The sequence below is a fragment of the Platalea leucorodia genome (assembly GCF_965183815.1).
Source record: "Platalea leucorodia genome assembly, chromosome: 4".
NCBI classification, from domain to species: domain Eukaryota; kingdom Metazoa; phylum Chordata; class Aves; order Pelecaniformes; family Threskiornithidae; genus Platalea; species Platalea leucorodia.
The window spans coordinates 66,613,484-66,630,162 of NC_138826.1; the positions used below are offsets into that span (position 1 = coordinate 66,613,484).

Sequence of the window (16,679 nt, forward strand, 5' to 3'; positions counted from 1 at the left end):
AACATAGCGTATGAATGCATTTAATTACTGGTTTCCGTATCAGCTATCGGGACGAGTTAATTTGAACTTCCCTGAAGGGTCAGGAATAAACCAGTTTTCCCAGAGATCAGTGTGAACACTGGGATAGTCCCAAGGTTTGTATCTCCCATTCCAATGAAGTAATTTAGCTTCTTGAAGAAAATGCTCTGAATAACGGGTATCAGGGCTCCAACCTGCACGGGTACATTAAAAAAAAAAAAAACAAAACCAACAGTTTTTAATAATGGAAGACACTATGGAGTGAGATAAATTCAGTTTGGGTTTTTTTTTAAAGTCTGATTAGTATGGTTTCACCTGTCAGTAGACAACTAGTTGTATGGTAGACTGGCTTTTTTCAACTTCATGCCTCTCTGATGCAGAATTAGAAAAAAAATCTCAGCAAGCTTCCTCTCTCTTAACACATGTAAGATTTTGGCATAGCTAGGGCTTAAAAAAAAAAAAAAAAAAATCCTTTTACTATTCATTTCACTATAGCAGCTAAGCCATTATCGTCTCCCCAGGATAATTCACCATTCCCAGGTAAAAGGTAACTACATCCTCCAGAATGCTGGCTGCACGAACACTGCCAGGCGTCCCATCTCCTTCCACTGTGCCTACTGAAAGAATGTCTGGGTTTCTTCAGTCTCTCACTATAGCCGGGTCTTTCATATGTTGTTTCCATAGTTTATGACAATATGGGTTAGCTGGTCTTCAGATGTAACTCTGTCTTTGGTATTTGTCTTTTTCCTTTTTTTAGCCAATTTAATAAACTATTAGGGTTCGGGGTTTTTTGCAGGGGTGCAACTATTTTGTTCTCTTGAGCTGTTAAGGTGTTTGCGTAATGACACCCGTGGGGAACCCCCCCATTCTGCCCTGCCCTGAAGAAAGCAGGACTCACGAGCGTTGGGGGAAGCAGGGATTACATGCTGTGGATCTGAGGTATGAAGTAATGCATCGGGGTAAAGTAACGTAATGTCCTATACTGGAATCTTACAGACCGCTCACTTTATTTAGTTCCAGCTGCAAACGGTGGGAAGTTAAACTTACCAAGATGCCTTATGTGCCACATAGGATTAATAGTGGAATACTTTCCGTGAAATACAATCAGCATTGGAGAGGTTGCCACACCTCCCCCAAGGGTGCTGCTGTAGAGGTTTTCCCTGCAAAAGGGGGGGGGGGGGGGGGGGAGAAAGAAAGAAAATGCAGAAAATGTTCAAAATCTCAATCAAAAAGTCTTTAGTACAAAAGTCAGAAGATTAAAAAAAGTGTTCTGGCAAAATTCAAAATCATTTTGAACAGATCGGTTTTCAGCACGCTCCTGCCTATTTGCAGCTCCAATTCCTGTTGAGGAAATCGTTGCTACCAAGCAAAATGGGAGAGTCAGACCCAACATGAAGCCAATTACTTCAACACACTGCCTATAGTCTACAAGGCTGACCAAGTTTACAGTAGAAAAACTGCTGTTAACATAAAGGAATCAAACATAATTTAGCCTGATTTCTCAAGAAAATTTACATGTTTCCATGTGTTTCATTCCCTCTGTCTCTCCTCCCCTGCCCCCGCAGCTTTTAGACCCGTAAATTAACTTCAAATCAGATTTGCCAAACTCTAGTTAGTATAGACTAACATCTAAAGGATATCCATTTCCTAAGAATTTTGTGATAAATCCAGGGCGAGGTAAAGCCAAATCACTGTACGGCGAGGCATTAGGAGGTAGCAGCCAGACTGCCCGGCCACGGTGCGCTGAAGGCCTGGCCGGGCAGTCGGCACATGGGCGAAGCCACCCCAGCTATGGGACGCTGCCACCCGCCAGCCCAACAGGGAGGAAACCGGGCAAGTGCCGAGAGATGCACTTGCATTTTAAATAAATAAATAAATAAATAAATAAATCATAACCTCCCCCTGGGTTTCAACTGCTAAGCAATTTTATTTCATTGCCGTTTCAAAATCCAGCCAAAAGGAACATGAATGTGTTATTCAGGTATAAAATCATCTTGGTAGATTGAATTTGCAGTAATATTCATGGAGTTTTATCAAACTCTTAAAAAGCATAGGAATAGCTTGTCAGGTTATGTTAGATAAGCAGAACAAAAGACAGATATTTGGCTTCTTCCTCCCTGCACAGGCTTTATCACTGGTGTCTCTCCTCCCTTCATTTCTTAAACTAACAAGTAATGGACACAGTCCAACAGCACAAGCTACTCAGTTTCTGTTTAGCCTTACTAAATTTACATTTAACCCTTTGCAGAGAAAGAAAGTAAATGTCAAGTTTGCAAATACAGGTTAACAGTGAACTAACACAAAAAATGAACAGTGATCGTTTCACTGCATCACAACTTATTCATGGTCAATGCCAAAAAGATATCCTTCATGTCAAATTTCATTCATCCATAGAAAAAGAAGCATTTTCTATTGGTATTTAAGAAATACGGCACCCAATTACAGTTTGGCTGACATTACAATAGGAGAGACCCCACACAAACAAGGCAACGTTCCTCCTCCTTTAAGCCAGGCTCAGGAAGGGAAGATCGTTAAGTGGCTTGATCGCAAGTGAGGTTGGTCACCCAAAACAAGAAACGGGTGTTCTCAGCGTCCCTCAGGATTAAGTGTGGTTTGTGATCAACCACGAGACTAAAATTCCAGGCGGCCATTTCCTGGCACGTGATTGGCCAGATTTAAGCAGAGGGAAATTCTGGAGCATGAGTTACTTTGCTTGATGAGATCCCAAAGAGAGACTTTGGCATTACAAACTTTTAAGAGCTTATAAACAGAAAATTAGATACTAAACTGAGGATTAAAAGTAAAGTGCAAAGCTAGATTTCTACACATACTCTACATTTCTTTGCATCCACTTTTCCAACTGCTTTGTAATGCGTTGATGTTTCCATTCAGTCATGTTAGCAACAATTACTCCAGGATTAAAGGAGCAGGTGCTGGGGCTGATGCCAAGATCTCTGATGGCTTGCTTTCTGTAGTCCAGGAATCCCATGTACGTGTTCTAAGAAATTTAAAAAGAGTACGTTTATCCCTTATGAATCTCTGTAAAGATAAGTGTAAATGCATCTCTCTACCACTCACATAGAGACTAAATACGCGCTCCCAACGCTGAATTTCTAGATGATGGTTACCTGTCTTGATTTCCATATAACACAAGGCTGAAAGGCAGGATACTTCCAGCTACTGAATTACTTTTTCCACAGTATTGTTCCATGGGAGTTTGATCAGGCTCTTCCCTCACCACATGTCTGTCTTTCTGTAGCTTACTCTAAATGATGTAGCATCAGGCCTGTACAGCTGTAATGCTAGAGGGAATCACTGACAATTACGGGGAACTCAGCTCAGGAATTAGCCTTTAAACCTGTTTTCCTGAGTTTCATTCCAAATTTGACTAATACAAATATCATATATTCCGTCTTCATTAGATGTTCCATAAGTGCTCATGATCTACTGATAGCTAAATACCAAACATAATTTAGTAGAATCCAAAGAACAATAGAGATTTAAATTATTACAGGAAACAACTCTGCATAGCATTACAGAGTTACTACAAAAAGTAGTTCTTAATTACCTGTAAAACTATTACAAAACTATTAAAAAAACCCCAAACTTTCACTTCGGGGAAAATGTATAAAATTATCTTACATTTGTGGGTAAATACATTCATTATTAAAATTCAAAAATGGCACCTTACCTGCATCCCTACACTTCTAACCATTTCATGTGTAGAAGGCAGATCACAATCATCTGAAAAAGCTGCGGCATGTCCAGGAGCTAACTTAGTGTCGTAGAGTTCCTGGATGTCACCTGATTACAGAAAGGTCAACAGCATAAGAAGAAACCTACTTCACTGCTACAGAGTTGACAGGATAACTCCTGTTCTTATGTATGTTACTTGCAAACATACCAATTTTAGGGGATAGCCCTAATATTAACGAAGGCTGAATTATGTAACATGGGACAAATTTCAAATTTGAGTCCTGTACCTGGATGTCTAAGGTCTATCTTTAGATATTATCATCAGTATTCAGTACAGCCACATTCTGGTCTGAACGTCCAAAACCAGCTACAGCAGGAGCCGATTACACCGTTAAGAAGCCTGGTTACAAAGTTACGCATTCATAGCGCTTGCCTTTGGAGAAGGAGGGCACAGGCAATTTTTCCGAGCCTCTTCAAGTCCCACAAAAGTGCCACTTCAATCTCATGCATGGATCAGTTTTTTCCTGGTGTTATTGTGTTTATACCTGCTAGTAAGATATCTGGATTCCCAGCACTGGCCAGTTGAAATGTGCCTGTCACACTTGACCATCCCTGCTGGCTTCACAGACCACGCAACCCCTTCCTGCTGGAGGGAAATAACGTGACGCGTGGCACCTCGCTCATCCTCTGGCTAGTGGGTACCCATGACGCGCCAGAACGGTTTCAGGGCGGGTGGGAAGCACAGCGCTGCCACAGCAATTAAATGAGCCCTGCATCCAACCCCCCTGCAGCTACCAGCTCTGCTGCTGGGCACGGGTCGGTCAGAGGTAAGATGAATTCTCTTGGAAGGCCACATATGGCCCAGTAGCCTGAGGAGAGCTCGTTAAAAGACTAGTAACCGAAAACATTCCTCATACTGCAAACAGTGGAACTACTCTTTCTGAAATAAGCAGAGTTTATGTATTTGTCTGAACTCATCAGCTGGTTGGAAAACTTGGGTTAGGACTCATGCCCCACCAAGAAACAGAATTTGAATTAATGGGACACTTCATTGTTGAAGATCAATATGCCTCACTAGGTATTTTCTTCTGATTCTAAATAGCTTCTACTTTTCAAGAAAAAAAAGCAGAAAAAAAGAACAAAAATCAAACCTAACAATTCTGGGCTGACACCCCAAGATCAGTATGTTTCTGCTTTCTGCAAGACACTACGAATACGACCAACAACTAAACGATCCCAGAGTTAAACCCTGAAAACCCCATTCACTCCGTAGGCTGTCAGAAGTCTCAATCGCTCCCGTTCCAGAGACATCTGACAGAGAGCACAGTCTCACGTTACAGCTAAGACACAGGGAGCGGCTGCCAGAGCAGGCTCCCTCCCTCTGCCTCACTCCCACACGTCCATCTCCGTTCCCTTCTTCTGGGCCCTATGATTGCGTGGCCCAAGGGTGAGCAAGTTAGGCTGCCTGAAGCCAAGAAACAAAAAAGAAGGAAAAAAAAAAAAAAAAAAGTTGGGGTTTTTTTTGTGCTGCTAGTCTTCTGCCAGGTCAACCAGCTGAATCAGCTGATTCTGCAGCTGCACAGCTGTAGATAGGACACAAGAAACAGGAGCTGCCTGGGGACAGGAGAGGCCGCTTCCGTCAGCAGCAGCAGCCTACCATCAGCTGTAACGTGAAGCTGGCTCCAGACACGCTATCAGCCGGCATAAGCTGACACCCCTAAGGAAAGAGAAAGCCCTGCCTCCCCTCCTCTCCTAGCTACGCTGCCTCAACTCCTACCAGGGAACTAATTCAGGCTGAAAATAATCACATTTCTGGTGAACGTCTGCGCAGGTGCAAGGAGGGATGCAGGGGAAGCGGTGGGCTCAGCTTAAAGTGCTCATGAAGCTGGAGCCTAAGTGAAGACTTTAAGAACCTTTCAAAGAGTTAAATATTGCTGTTGCCCATTGATGACAGACAGAATAACAAAACCAAAAAGCAGAGATAACCGCTAGAAACACACATGTTGAAGAAACCATGATATGAAGTCTATCGCAAATTAAAATGAGAAGGCAGAGCAGATTAAGCATATTTTATAAAGCAGCTAATAGTGGCCCCTTTAAGGGCAGATGGTCTGAAATCTGCCACTGAAGAGACAAAACTACAGAAAGGTGCAGAGAAGCAGTGGAGAATAAAATTATACTTTCATCATGCGTAAATTCACCGATCTTAATGTTCTTGCATCAAAGATTAATCTAGCCAAAAAGTTTATTATAGTTATACTCAGTCCTTCCAAAAGGAAGTTTTTACTGGAACATCTGTTTAATGTTTAACAAGGATAGGTAAAATGTGTTTGTTGTCCCTGCGTACTGGGCCTGGCTAGGATACAGTTAATTTTCATCATAGCAGCTCATATGGAGCTGTGGTTTAGATTTTTGACCAAAACGCTACTGACAGCACACTAACGTTCTAGCTTTTGCTCAACAGTAGTTGCACAGCATCGAGTCCTTCTCTGGCTCTCACTCTGCCCCCTCGGTGAACAGATCAGGGGGTGCGCAATGGGCGGGGAGGGGACCCGACCTGACCAGAGAGATCTCCCACGCCGTAGAACGTCACGCTCACCAATAAAAGGGAAAAGAGGGGGGTCTTAGGGGGGTTAGCCAGCTTTTGCTCGGGACCTCACTTCTCCCACTTATCCTTCACTTACTAAACAACTATTTGTTTGTTAGTTTTATCTTGACCCTCAAGTTTTCTTGCCTTTATTCTTCCTTTCCTCTTCCCCCATCCCACTGCGGGTAGGGATGGGGGGCAGCGAGCAAGTGGCTGCGTGGTGATCAGCTGCCCACCAGGGTTAAACCACAACACTCTGATTAAAAAATGTTATAAAATAACAAGAAAACAACATGATAAAGCAAGGGAGGACAACAAGTCTACAGAGGAAAAAATATAATGAGAAACAGAAGAGAAAAAAACATAAATTAATCTTTAAAAAAAAATTGTTCCTCTAATCAGATTTCTTTGTATGAAAAAAAAAAAAAAAGATTTTTCAGGATTTGAATGTTTTCGACTGCTCCCATTTGTCTAGGAACTCTAAAGTCTTTGATCACGATTCTGCAAATTGCTATGGATTCTGAGCTGAAGATGCTCAAAATCACATTTTGAATGTTTAGAATTTTAACCCTCTTATTTGAGTAAATTCCTCCTGCTCTCAAGAACAGCAATTCTGCATAAGGAACTGGTAGCATTTGTGGGAATTCAAATACTAGCAAGAAACGCATGTCACGTACTTAACAATAAATACTGCAGCATCTAAGTGAAATCCATGATACCTTTAAGCAAATGACCACATTCAGTTAAAATGAAATCCATACATACAATTTTGATCAAAATCAACTATTCAAGAGACATACAGAGAGAAGTTCTTCTTCAGACTTTCTTCTAAATAAACAAGCAAACAGATTATTTGTAGCTTTCCTGAGTGCAACACTCTTAGCAGCTGCCTTGTTTTCCATTATATCCCATATTTCCAAACAACTGTAAAAGCTACTATAACTTTGATTTTAATTCTGCTAGAAACTGCTTTTTGGATGACAGCTTACCTTGAACAATGATATCATCATCCAAATATATTACTTTCTCATGTTTCTGGATAAGCAAAGGAAGATAAAATCGAACGAAGTTCAGCTATTAAACAGAAAAAAAGGTAAAGACTAAATGGTAAAGCTGCTTAATGTAGTAGTCTCATGCTTCTGTCTCTATTAACAACCAGTTTTAATTTCTCTCTTCACGGAGCACTAGCCAACAATCATTTGCTTCCTCTCCCCCAGCTAGTACCCTTACTAGTATCTTGAACCCATTATTATTATTATTATTTATCGCTATTTTATTTACTATGGCCCTAACCAAGCAGCCCAAAACAGTTTCTTCTTCACAGAATCATTTAGGTTGGAAGGGGCCTTTTGAGATCATCTTGCCCAACCCCTCTTCTCAAGAAGGGTCCATTCGAGCAGGCTGCCTGGGGCCATGCCCAGTTGGGTTTTGAATATCTCCACAGATGGAGACTCAACAGCCTCTCTGGGCAACTGGCTCCAGTGTTTCACCACCCTCACCATAAAAAAAAAAAAAAAAAAAAAAAAAAAAAAAAGTTTTTTCTTGTGTCCAGATGGAATTTCATGTATTTTAATTTGTGCCCATTGCCTCTTGTCCTGTCAGTGGGCACCACTGAGAAGAGCTTGGCTCCCTCGTCTTCATCGCTTCCCTTGGGTATTTATACACATTGATAACATCCTCCTGAGCCTTCTGTTCTCCAGGCTGAACAGCCCCAGCTCTCTCGACCTCTCCGCATATAAAAGATGCTTCAGTACCTTAATCATCTTTGCAGCCCTCTGTTGAACTCACCCCGGTAAGTCCATACCTTTCCTGTACTGGGGAGCTCAGAACTGGACACAGTACTCCAGATTGCAGCCTCACAAGTGCCGAGTAAAGAGGAAGGATCACCTTCCTGGACCTGCTGGCAATGTGCTTCCTAATACGTTTTTACAACATACATGACACAAAACACTTCAAATTCAACAGCGTCATCATTCCACCCTATAGAAATGATTTGACTGGTGGCACAGACATGGGATAACAACTTCTACAATAGCAACTAAGAACATAGCAGAAGGAAAGGGGACTGAGACGGTAAGAACAACCATACTGATTCAGACCATTTTACCCAGCACCTGCCTTCAGAGTGGTCCTAAGCAGATGCTCACTGAAAAATAAGAATAGGGCAAGCATACAGAAAAGTTGCTCCAACTATTCTCCTAGCTTTCAGCTATTTTCAGCTCAAGGGATTTCCTGAACCAGATGTGATCTGTCTAAATATAAACTTCAGTCCTCACTGAATCCCTGTAAATTTTTACATTCACAAGACCTTTCACCAAGGAATTCCAGAGGTTCGGTACTCGTTGCATGAAAAATGTGCAACACTGTTTGTTCTGACTGACTCCTGCTAATTTAAGCTAATGGCCGTTAGTTCTTGCATTGGAAGAGACAGTGAGCAACCATCTCCCGTCCAGTCCTCCACCCCACTCAGTTCTGTAGACCTCTACCATTTTCACACTAGAAGTCACATTTCCAGGCTGAACAGTTTCAACCCACTGATTCTTTGCATGAAATCTCTTCCATATATTAGAAATATCACAGGCTCAGAGAAGAATAAACATTCTGAGCAGACCTGAACGTTTTCTGGCAGTGCTACATCCTTCTCAGATAAGGGGACAAAGATTGCACATAGTATTTAGGGTGAGGGAAAACTATGGATTTGTACTGTGGCATAATGATGTTCTCTATTTTGATCCTTACTCTTTTCCTAATAATTTCTAACATCTGATTTGCCTTTTCTGACAGCCAGTAATATGTAGGTTAGTCATTAGCCTCTGAATTAACCCTGGACATGAGCAGAATGCAGCCAACTCAGTATCACGGAGGCACAAAGAACACTATTAGATCTTCCCTCTAATAAACTGTGAATATATCCTTAAAGATATGACACGTTAAAATTACCAAGTTTATGCCACCAAATAACGAGGCCCCAGCAAGACAGACAAGTTGCAAGGAGCTTGTTACAGTGCATTTTTTCTTCTTGAGTGAGGGCTCAGCATTTGGACCTGATGTGCTTCTCTGGTCTACACCCCACCCTGTGTAACGGAACAGAGATCTAGGACATTTTAAAGCCTGTAATAAGCCTTAAAAACACTGAGAATTTGTTACGCGGTGTTCATTTACTCACAGGCTGCAGTAGCTCAGGACGCGATGCATCTTGTCTGATTTTTCCTTTTAGTACCATAGGGTTGAATTCCACAACTTTAAATTTTATTTCTTTCAGTTTAGAATTTTCAATCCATTTTCTGTGATAAAAAAGAAGTGATAAAAGAAATATTGAGTGTGTGGCAAGTACTTCCAGTATTATATTCACAGACTCATTGGAGAATAAGAGACCTTGAAAGCTCACTCAATCTCTTCTATCCCAAGACAGAATCACTTATGTCTACAGCTATTGCACACAATGTTTGTTTAACCTGTTCTTAAAAAAAAAACAACAAACAAAAAACCACCGCAAAACTCCAACAACACAAACACCTCATGCCAATGCCAAAAACAGAGACTCCACATGTTGCCCAAACAACCCATCTTTCACCATCGTTAGCATCAGATGCTATTTTTCTACAATTTCTTGCTATAGTTAAAGACCATTTTTTAATCCTATCTACTGTGCTTTTAAAGCAGAGGTTTTCTCCCTTTTACAGTTTTACATCCTTCAAGAAGGCTGCCACATCACCTCCTAACTATATTTTCTTTAGAGTAAACTAATATTTTCATTATTTTGTCAGATTTCTTGACACCATTGCTTGTTTTCTCCTCTGACCTCTCTTCTAAATCCTTCCTGAAGGCACCTAAAACTAAAGACCACACTTTTTCTTACAATCAGCTATTCCCACCTATATTACTTTGTCATTACCTCCACTGAATTTCATCGTATTTTACAGTTCATTTTTCCAACTCATCATGATTAGTTTGTTTTCAGCTCTTGTCCTCAATATATCTGCTGTCTCTTCTCCAGCTTCATGCCAGCTGCAGATTCATAAAGAACATTTTCCACTCTATTATCTAGGTTACTGACAAACTGGGTGGGAAAAACTCCCTGTGGAACCCCACTCATCATTACATCTTTTCACTTTGACACAAATTGGGGGTACGCAGGCTACAGAAGCACAGTAGCCAGAGGTAAGAACTGCTAACAAATCTGCTTTAATTTTGATTCACACCTTTCTCCTCTTTTAGACAACGTTTGCAAATTTTAACACCCAAATGTGCTTTCATTACAAGCTGCTTCGGGCCGCTATTTATAACCTTCAATACACCCTCTTAGCTGAAATTAGCTTTAAACAGCAAGTTTTTCTACTCTGAAGCTTAAGACACAGTGCCAGATGACAGGTGCAGCACCACAAAGTGGGATTGTGACAAATAAGTATGTGTATACTTACCTTACTACAGACTCTTCTGCAGCCGATCTACAAAAGGCAGAGAGGCACAGATATGGGCATGGTCTGGCTATTTCACACCCCTTTACACCAGTCAGTGACTTGCATAGGGCAAAATGGTCCTTTTTCGTACACACAGAGAATCCTGGGGATTGCTACCAATGGCACTACTTAAATAAAAGGGAGAAACAGTTCCCTGAAAAGTCCTCCAAAGTCTATGCCCATGCTAAGGAGAACAACCACCTGGTCCTAACTACAGCATGAAACAAAATAAGGCTGGTATATACCGAATATGTGGGATAGTAGTCTTCAGCCCAACTATGTAGAACAAAACATTAGCCTCTGTGTTGCTGTAGATGCTACTGATTGCTGCTATAGCTGCACCCATTCTGCCCGCAGCAGCGCAGATTACGACTGGGATTTCTTCTTCCATTTCCTCAGGACTCTCCAAATCAACTACAAGAAACAAAACTACGCATTATAATAGAAAATTTAAAACCTTTTTGTATCAGATCTGGGTCATAGGAATGAGCATGTAGTTCCATAGGCAGTGGAATCGTATCACAATCACCCCATTTCCTTACCACATCCTATACACATCCGCATCTGGCAAGGCACACAGCATGAGCTGTCGCTAATCCAGAACTACATGCAGGTTGACTGGACTGTTGGATGCCTCCAAACAGAATATATAACAGAGTTCTCGGCATCTTCTACTCAGCAGGGGTACAATTCAGCCTGTCCTCCATGTAGCTGCTTATTCACATGAAACCTGAAGAAGTTTGAATACCTTTGAGACTTCTACTTCTCAGTTATATTTAGTACAAATTGAACAATAGGTTCCAAAATTAGCAAAGGAAAGAAGTAAGGCGAAGAGATCGTGCAATTGCACGAGCTTCACTTCTTTGGGAAGAAGGCTAGAAAGGAACAGTGCAAAATTTTGTACCAACAGGAAGTTGCTAACGATAAACGGAAAAAAAATCTAAACAATACTGAATCAGTTCACATTACAGCTAAGGAAGATTTTTATCCCTGCCACTGATTAACTCAAAGAACTTCTATGGATATATTTATGCTGGCTAAAACATAACCCTTAAACCCATAACAGCCCCAATAAAAATATACTGGGAAAAAAAAAGGTTTATAACAAGACAGGGTTTGTTTATCTTCGGAACAGTGAATAAGCTATTAGTATAAACATTTAATACCAGTCCAACCATATCAACCCTAGCAGGTTTCTGTCACTACAAAAATTCCAGCAAAAACTTCTGCTGTAAATTATGTCAAGATTTGATGATCTATCTGAAATGAATAGGTTGGCCAAGAACATTCTCAAAGGGGCAAGTTGTGATCAAAGCTTATTATCACTTGACAACTCCAATACTGTTCAGCACAAATAAGGATATACCCCAGCTTCCATCTACATCAGTGACATCTGGATAAAAACTTGAATCAGAATGACAATTCTTAGTCATTACTATCAGTCTCCTACTATTTTATTCAAGTAATTCAGAAGCAAAAAATTCTGCATCCCAGACCATATGCAACAGTGTGAGTAGCTCATCGACTGCAGGGCAAACAGGATTTGGTAAGACAAAAAGCACTGTTCAAATAAGGACATAAGGACTATAAAACAAGAACATAAATGAAACAGAAGTACAAGTCATTTACCTGTTTCATTCTGTAATGCAGATGGCACTTGGTGAACTTTGTTATACAGAATGGCGCACACAGTTAAGACAAGAAGTAACAGTAAGATCTGGTTAACTAAAACAAAAGGGAGAATTTGTTAACTATCAGTATAATAGCTAATTTCCAAGTACCATTTTTAAAAAAAAAAAAATCCAATTTTCAACCAATACATATCATAACCTGTATTTGCTGTGTTTATCAAATTCTCCTTTCTCTCGTTACTTGATCAAGCTAAAAATTTTATGTTAAAAACATAATAGTATTTCTCCCCCATTACAATAATTTCCAACTACCTAATTTTCATGGATAATTTGCTCACTCATTCATTAAGCTCCCAATATATGTGGGTTATCCATACTAGGAAATTCACATTTCTGAATTCTACCAGGAGATTGGAACTTTCTTTTCTTGGCTATTTGTTGGTTTTTTATCATCACAGGACTTCATGAGTTAATTATTTTTACCTAGCCCTTTCCTTCTCTCACGCTTCCCTAATAAAACTTCAAACACAGAAGAAATTTTTATTGGATTGCAATGTTCAGATCTTCAAGATGTATTTGAGCAAAACTCTAAAAATACTAGAAAAACACACCCAGCATGCTACTGAAACCATAAATGTTCCAAAATATCTGAAAATACATAAACATTTTGACATGGTTACTTTAATTAGTAAAATCAAAACAAAGCACGCAACAGCAAAGACCTTACTGTATATTCTGATTTGCAGTTCCAACCAGACTGTCTTGTACAAGTTTAAGTTATTCAACATAAACCAACCGTGAGCAGGTACCAGGACAGTTCGCTGAGAACAACAGGGAAGGAATACATTGCCATCATCAACAGCGACTTTGATGATGGGAGTTCTTTGTATCGGACTACTTTGTTACTTTTGCACCACCATAAAAGATATTTAAGGTGTACAAAAGAGCAAAGGCAACAAAGTTTTGAACTATTTCAAACAAAAGGGCCAACTGGCCAGAACTGGCCATGAGAATAACTTGATATTGGTAAACATACAGCACCAAACCTGCATTAATTTAAACCAGCTGACTGAAGGCTGACACTGGTCCACTTTCAGTCACTGACCCTGACAGCTGATGACAACTGCAAATTTCTTGGGGCCACAGCTCAACTGCTGGTATGAAAAGCATTAATATGTAGAGTTCTGTAAAAAAGCCAGGTTTGGTGCTCTAGGCACAACTCACATGAAAACAGTAGCTACCTGCACTCTTAGTGGGAAATTCCAGACCCCCCAGTCTCATGCAGTAAAGCAGTAATTTTAAATTAATGGGATTTATGGTCGAACTTATCTGACTTAGTTAACAGGAAAAGGCTTATTTGTATACTTAAAGTTAAGCATAATTTAGCAAAACTAGAACTATGAATTTGCATGCAACTGTGACAACAGTTGCATGAGAAATTGCATTTGACATTTCTGTCCTCTTTTAAAAATATATATTTCAAATGTTTTTAATCTCTCTTACTTTTCTTTAAAAGAGCCATGTGTCCTGTTGGATGAGAACCGTGATCTGTAGTAAAATTAAAAAAAAAAAAAAAAAAGAGAGAGAGAGAGAGAGAGAGAGATAAAAATCATTAATACCATCAGTGAATACCAGTTAGTTATTTCAGGGACAAGGCTTTGCATCATCAAATTTTGCTGTTGACCTGGTAAAAGTAAAACTGAACTCTATCTTTGTAAATAACTTTTGGGACAAATAAGTAATATTCTGGGCTAGAACTACTACATATTTTAATTTAAGCTACTAATAGGTTGAAAAGAACAGCATTTTAATAAATTCCGTCCAATCACCTACATCAGTAATAACTATGATTTTTTAACACATTTTTAAGCAATGTGCAAAGAAGTATCAAAACACCCACTGATACAATTTGTAAATACATTTACATTTATCTCTGACCTCACCTAAAACTTAATAACAATCACAAATACTAACCTCTTGCTGGAGTATGTTCCCAAACATACGGGAATCTTATACTGGAGCAGTGTCTTTCAGACTCTCAGAAAATTTCAGAGCAATAGTGAACATATTTTCTAACAGCAGTATCCTTCCACTAACAGTAAGGGGGGAGTTTGTGCAATGTGGCTTGTATTTAAGCACATTACTTGTGATGCTGAAGGGTAGCCTTCCCTAGAACTGTACTTCTAAACCAGGCCCAAGAGTGGCCATGACTTTATGCCTGAAAGTACAGAACATAATCCCTAAAATACAGGATTATGGGAAATACAACATTCACTTTAATTCTGAACCCAAAACTACTCTTTATGGAAGAAAAAAAAAAACAAAACACAACAGTAAAAAACAGCACCACCAGTTGGGGTGAGGAGGGGGGGACAGGAATACAACTATGTGATCTAACCTTTATGCTATGGTAGCTATACATAGGACAAAACCCAATTTTTCCTGTTTCTATACATGCAGATATGGACACATTACAGCATAGATAAGGATATGTGACAGTTTCTATGCACACATAAAAATGAAGTTTATTCCAGCTCCTTGAGAAGGCAGACAGAACAGCAAGAATTCTTGAAACCTGAGTCACAAAACTGATCGCCTCTCATTGGTTAATGCTCAAGTTCAGGCGGCATCCTAAATTAGTCTTGACTTTGACTAACAAGTTAAATGACAATAAAAATATAAAAAAAAGCTAAGATGTGGCTTTGCTTACAAACCACTTATATTTGCATGTATTTAGGTCCCAACAGATGACTAAATCATAGTGAGAGAGGAGTATTTCTGAAAGTCCTTTTGCATCCGCGGTACTTATCTACATTCCAGCAGCCTGCTTTCTTCATGTGGCATTAATTTACAGAGAGAGGAAATCAAGCTTATCGGTCAAAAAAAAAAACCACTGCTGAGAAAGCCCTTTTCTCACGCATTATGCACAAGTATTGTCTTCCTATCCATTAAAAAAGTTTACTTGTTTAGATAAGCAGAGAGACAACAGAACCCCTTACACTCTTGGGGTAACTTTCTAACCCCACTTCAGCTAACAGCAATCTTGTACTGATTTCCATAGAGCTGACTACTATCTTTTAATTAAGATTTGTAATGATAGTCACAAACAATACTGATGATCACTGCAAGATGAAAGCTGGATAGCCACAGCCTCATGATATCTTCAGAAATTATTAAATCAACATAAACTGAACCACGTTTTAAACTCTGAAATCCAAACTCAGACAGACTCTCATACAAGTTTGAGTTCTAAAACTACAGCATTCCTAAACCTCAGAAACTCAGATTGATTACCCACTGATTTTTAAGGAAAGAGAGGAATATTTGTTCCCCTGCAAATATTTACTCAATTTTTCCTGACTGTAGACATTAGTTCCTGGAACCTGGCAGTCCCTAACTCAGTTGCCAAATCCTGTAACAAAATGAGGGGCTGCAGAAGGGAAAGCTCAGAAACAGTGACATTACTGCTCAGATATTTCCTGCTTAATTAGTCTTTTTACCTCTTCAAAGCAGCACAGTATTCGGGACTCTTCTCTCCTGAAGAGCTGTAGAGCTATTTACTCGGATCCTAGATAGCCCACAGCTGTAAGCACTCTTGCCAAAGCTTCCTTGACCATCATCCTCCTTTGAAGTCCCCCACGCAAGGGCCTTACAGGGCACAGTAACAGTTTTAAGATTCAAGTCCTTTTTCAAACTCTTCAAAGTTTACTTTGGAGTTGTGCTGGCTTTCTTTTCTTTCTCTGCTGCTGAGGAATAACACAGAGTCCAGACGCCGCACTGGAGGAATGAGAGCCCATAAACCACTTCCAGATGTGCAGAACGATGATGCAGCCCCAGATCTGGCAAACTTGCCTCAGAGCTTCAGCTAGCAGACTGCAAACAAATCCCGTAAGACAAAAAGTCTTAAGGGGGTGGGGGAAAGAGAAGGAAACAACCCCTTCCAGAAGTTGCTTCAACAGCCTAGTTGCAGGTTAGGTTTCCAGTCATTCTTTACAGTAAATGCGAACAGATAACTAGTGTGCAAGAGCCAAACAACAACATGCCGAAGTCAAACTGAAAGCCAAAGTTTTTCCAAAGTCTGTTTGCAGAGTTCTTGCAAGTCAAAAGCTAAGGGAAACTTGCAAAATTCAACTCTGAACACGCATTTTGACTTGAATAATCTTATTTCCAAACATTTGAGCAGTTAAGAAAATCTGAATCCACAGGTTTGGTTTAGATCCAAAGGGACGTTAGATCAAGGTAACCAGCACATGTTGACACTCTGCCTCCTAAGCTCTCCTGGAATGC

The 16,679-nt window shown here is 40.0% G+C and overlaps 1 protein-coding gene across 2 annotated transcripts; it reads right to left on the bottom strand.

Annotated features, from left to right (window-relative positions):
• Positions 1–39: 39 nt before the first annotated feature.
• Positions 40–13,936, bottom strand: GLT8D2 (glycosyltransferase 8 domain containing 2; the record flags this gene model as incomplete). 2 transcript variants are annotated; one of them, XM_082308962.1, is made up of 9 exons in its annotated part: positions 13,896–13,936; positions 12,391–12,486; positions 11,007–11,175; positions 9,468–9,585; positions 7,291–7,375; positions 3,710–3,822; positions 2,850–3,016; positions 1,066–1,178; positions 40–212 (listed from the first exon to the last, which is right to left on the bottom strand). In XM_082308962.1, the coding sequence occupies exons 1-9, from the start codon at positions 13,912–13,914 to the stop codon at positions 40–42; spliced, it is 1,053 nt and encodes a 350-aa protein (XP_082165088.1). In that variant the 5' UTR covers positions 13,915–13,936. The 2 variants fall into 2 exon arrangements, with proteins under 2 accessions (XP_082165088.1, XP_082165087.1); XM_082308961.1 differs by lacking the exons at positions 12,391–12,486; positions 13,896–13,936 and adding an exon at positions 11,304–11,473.
• Positions 13,937–16,679: the final 2,743 nt, after the last annotated feature.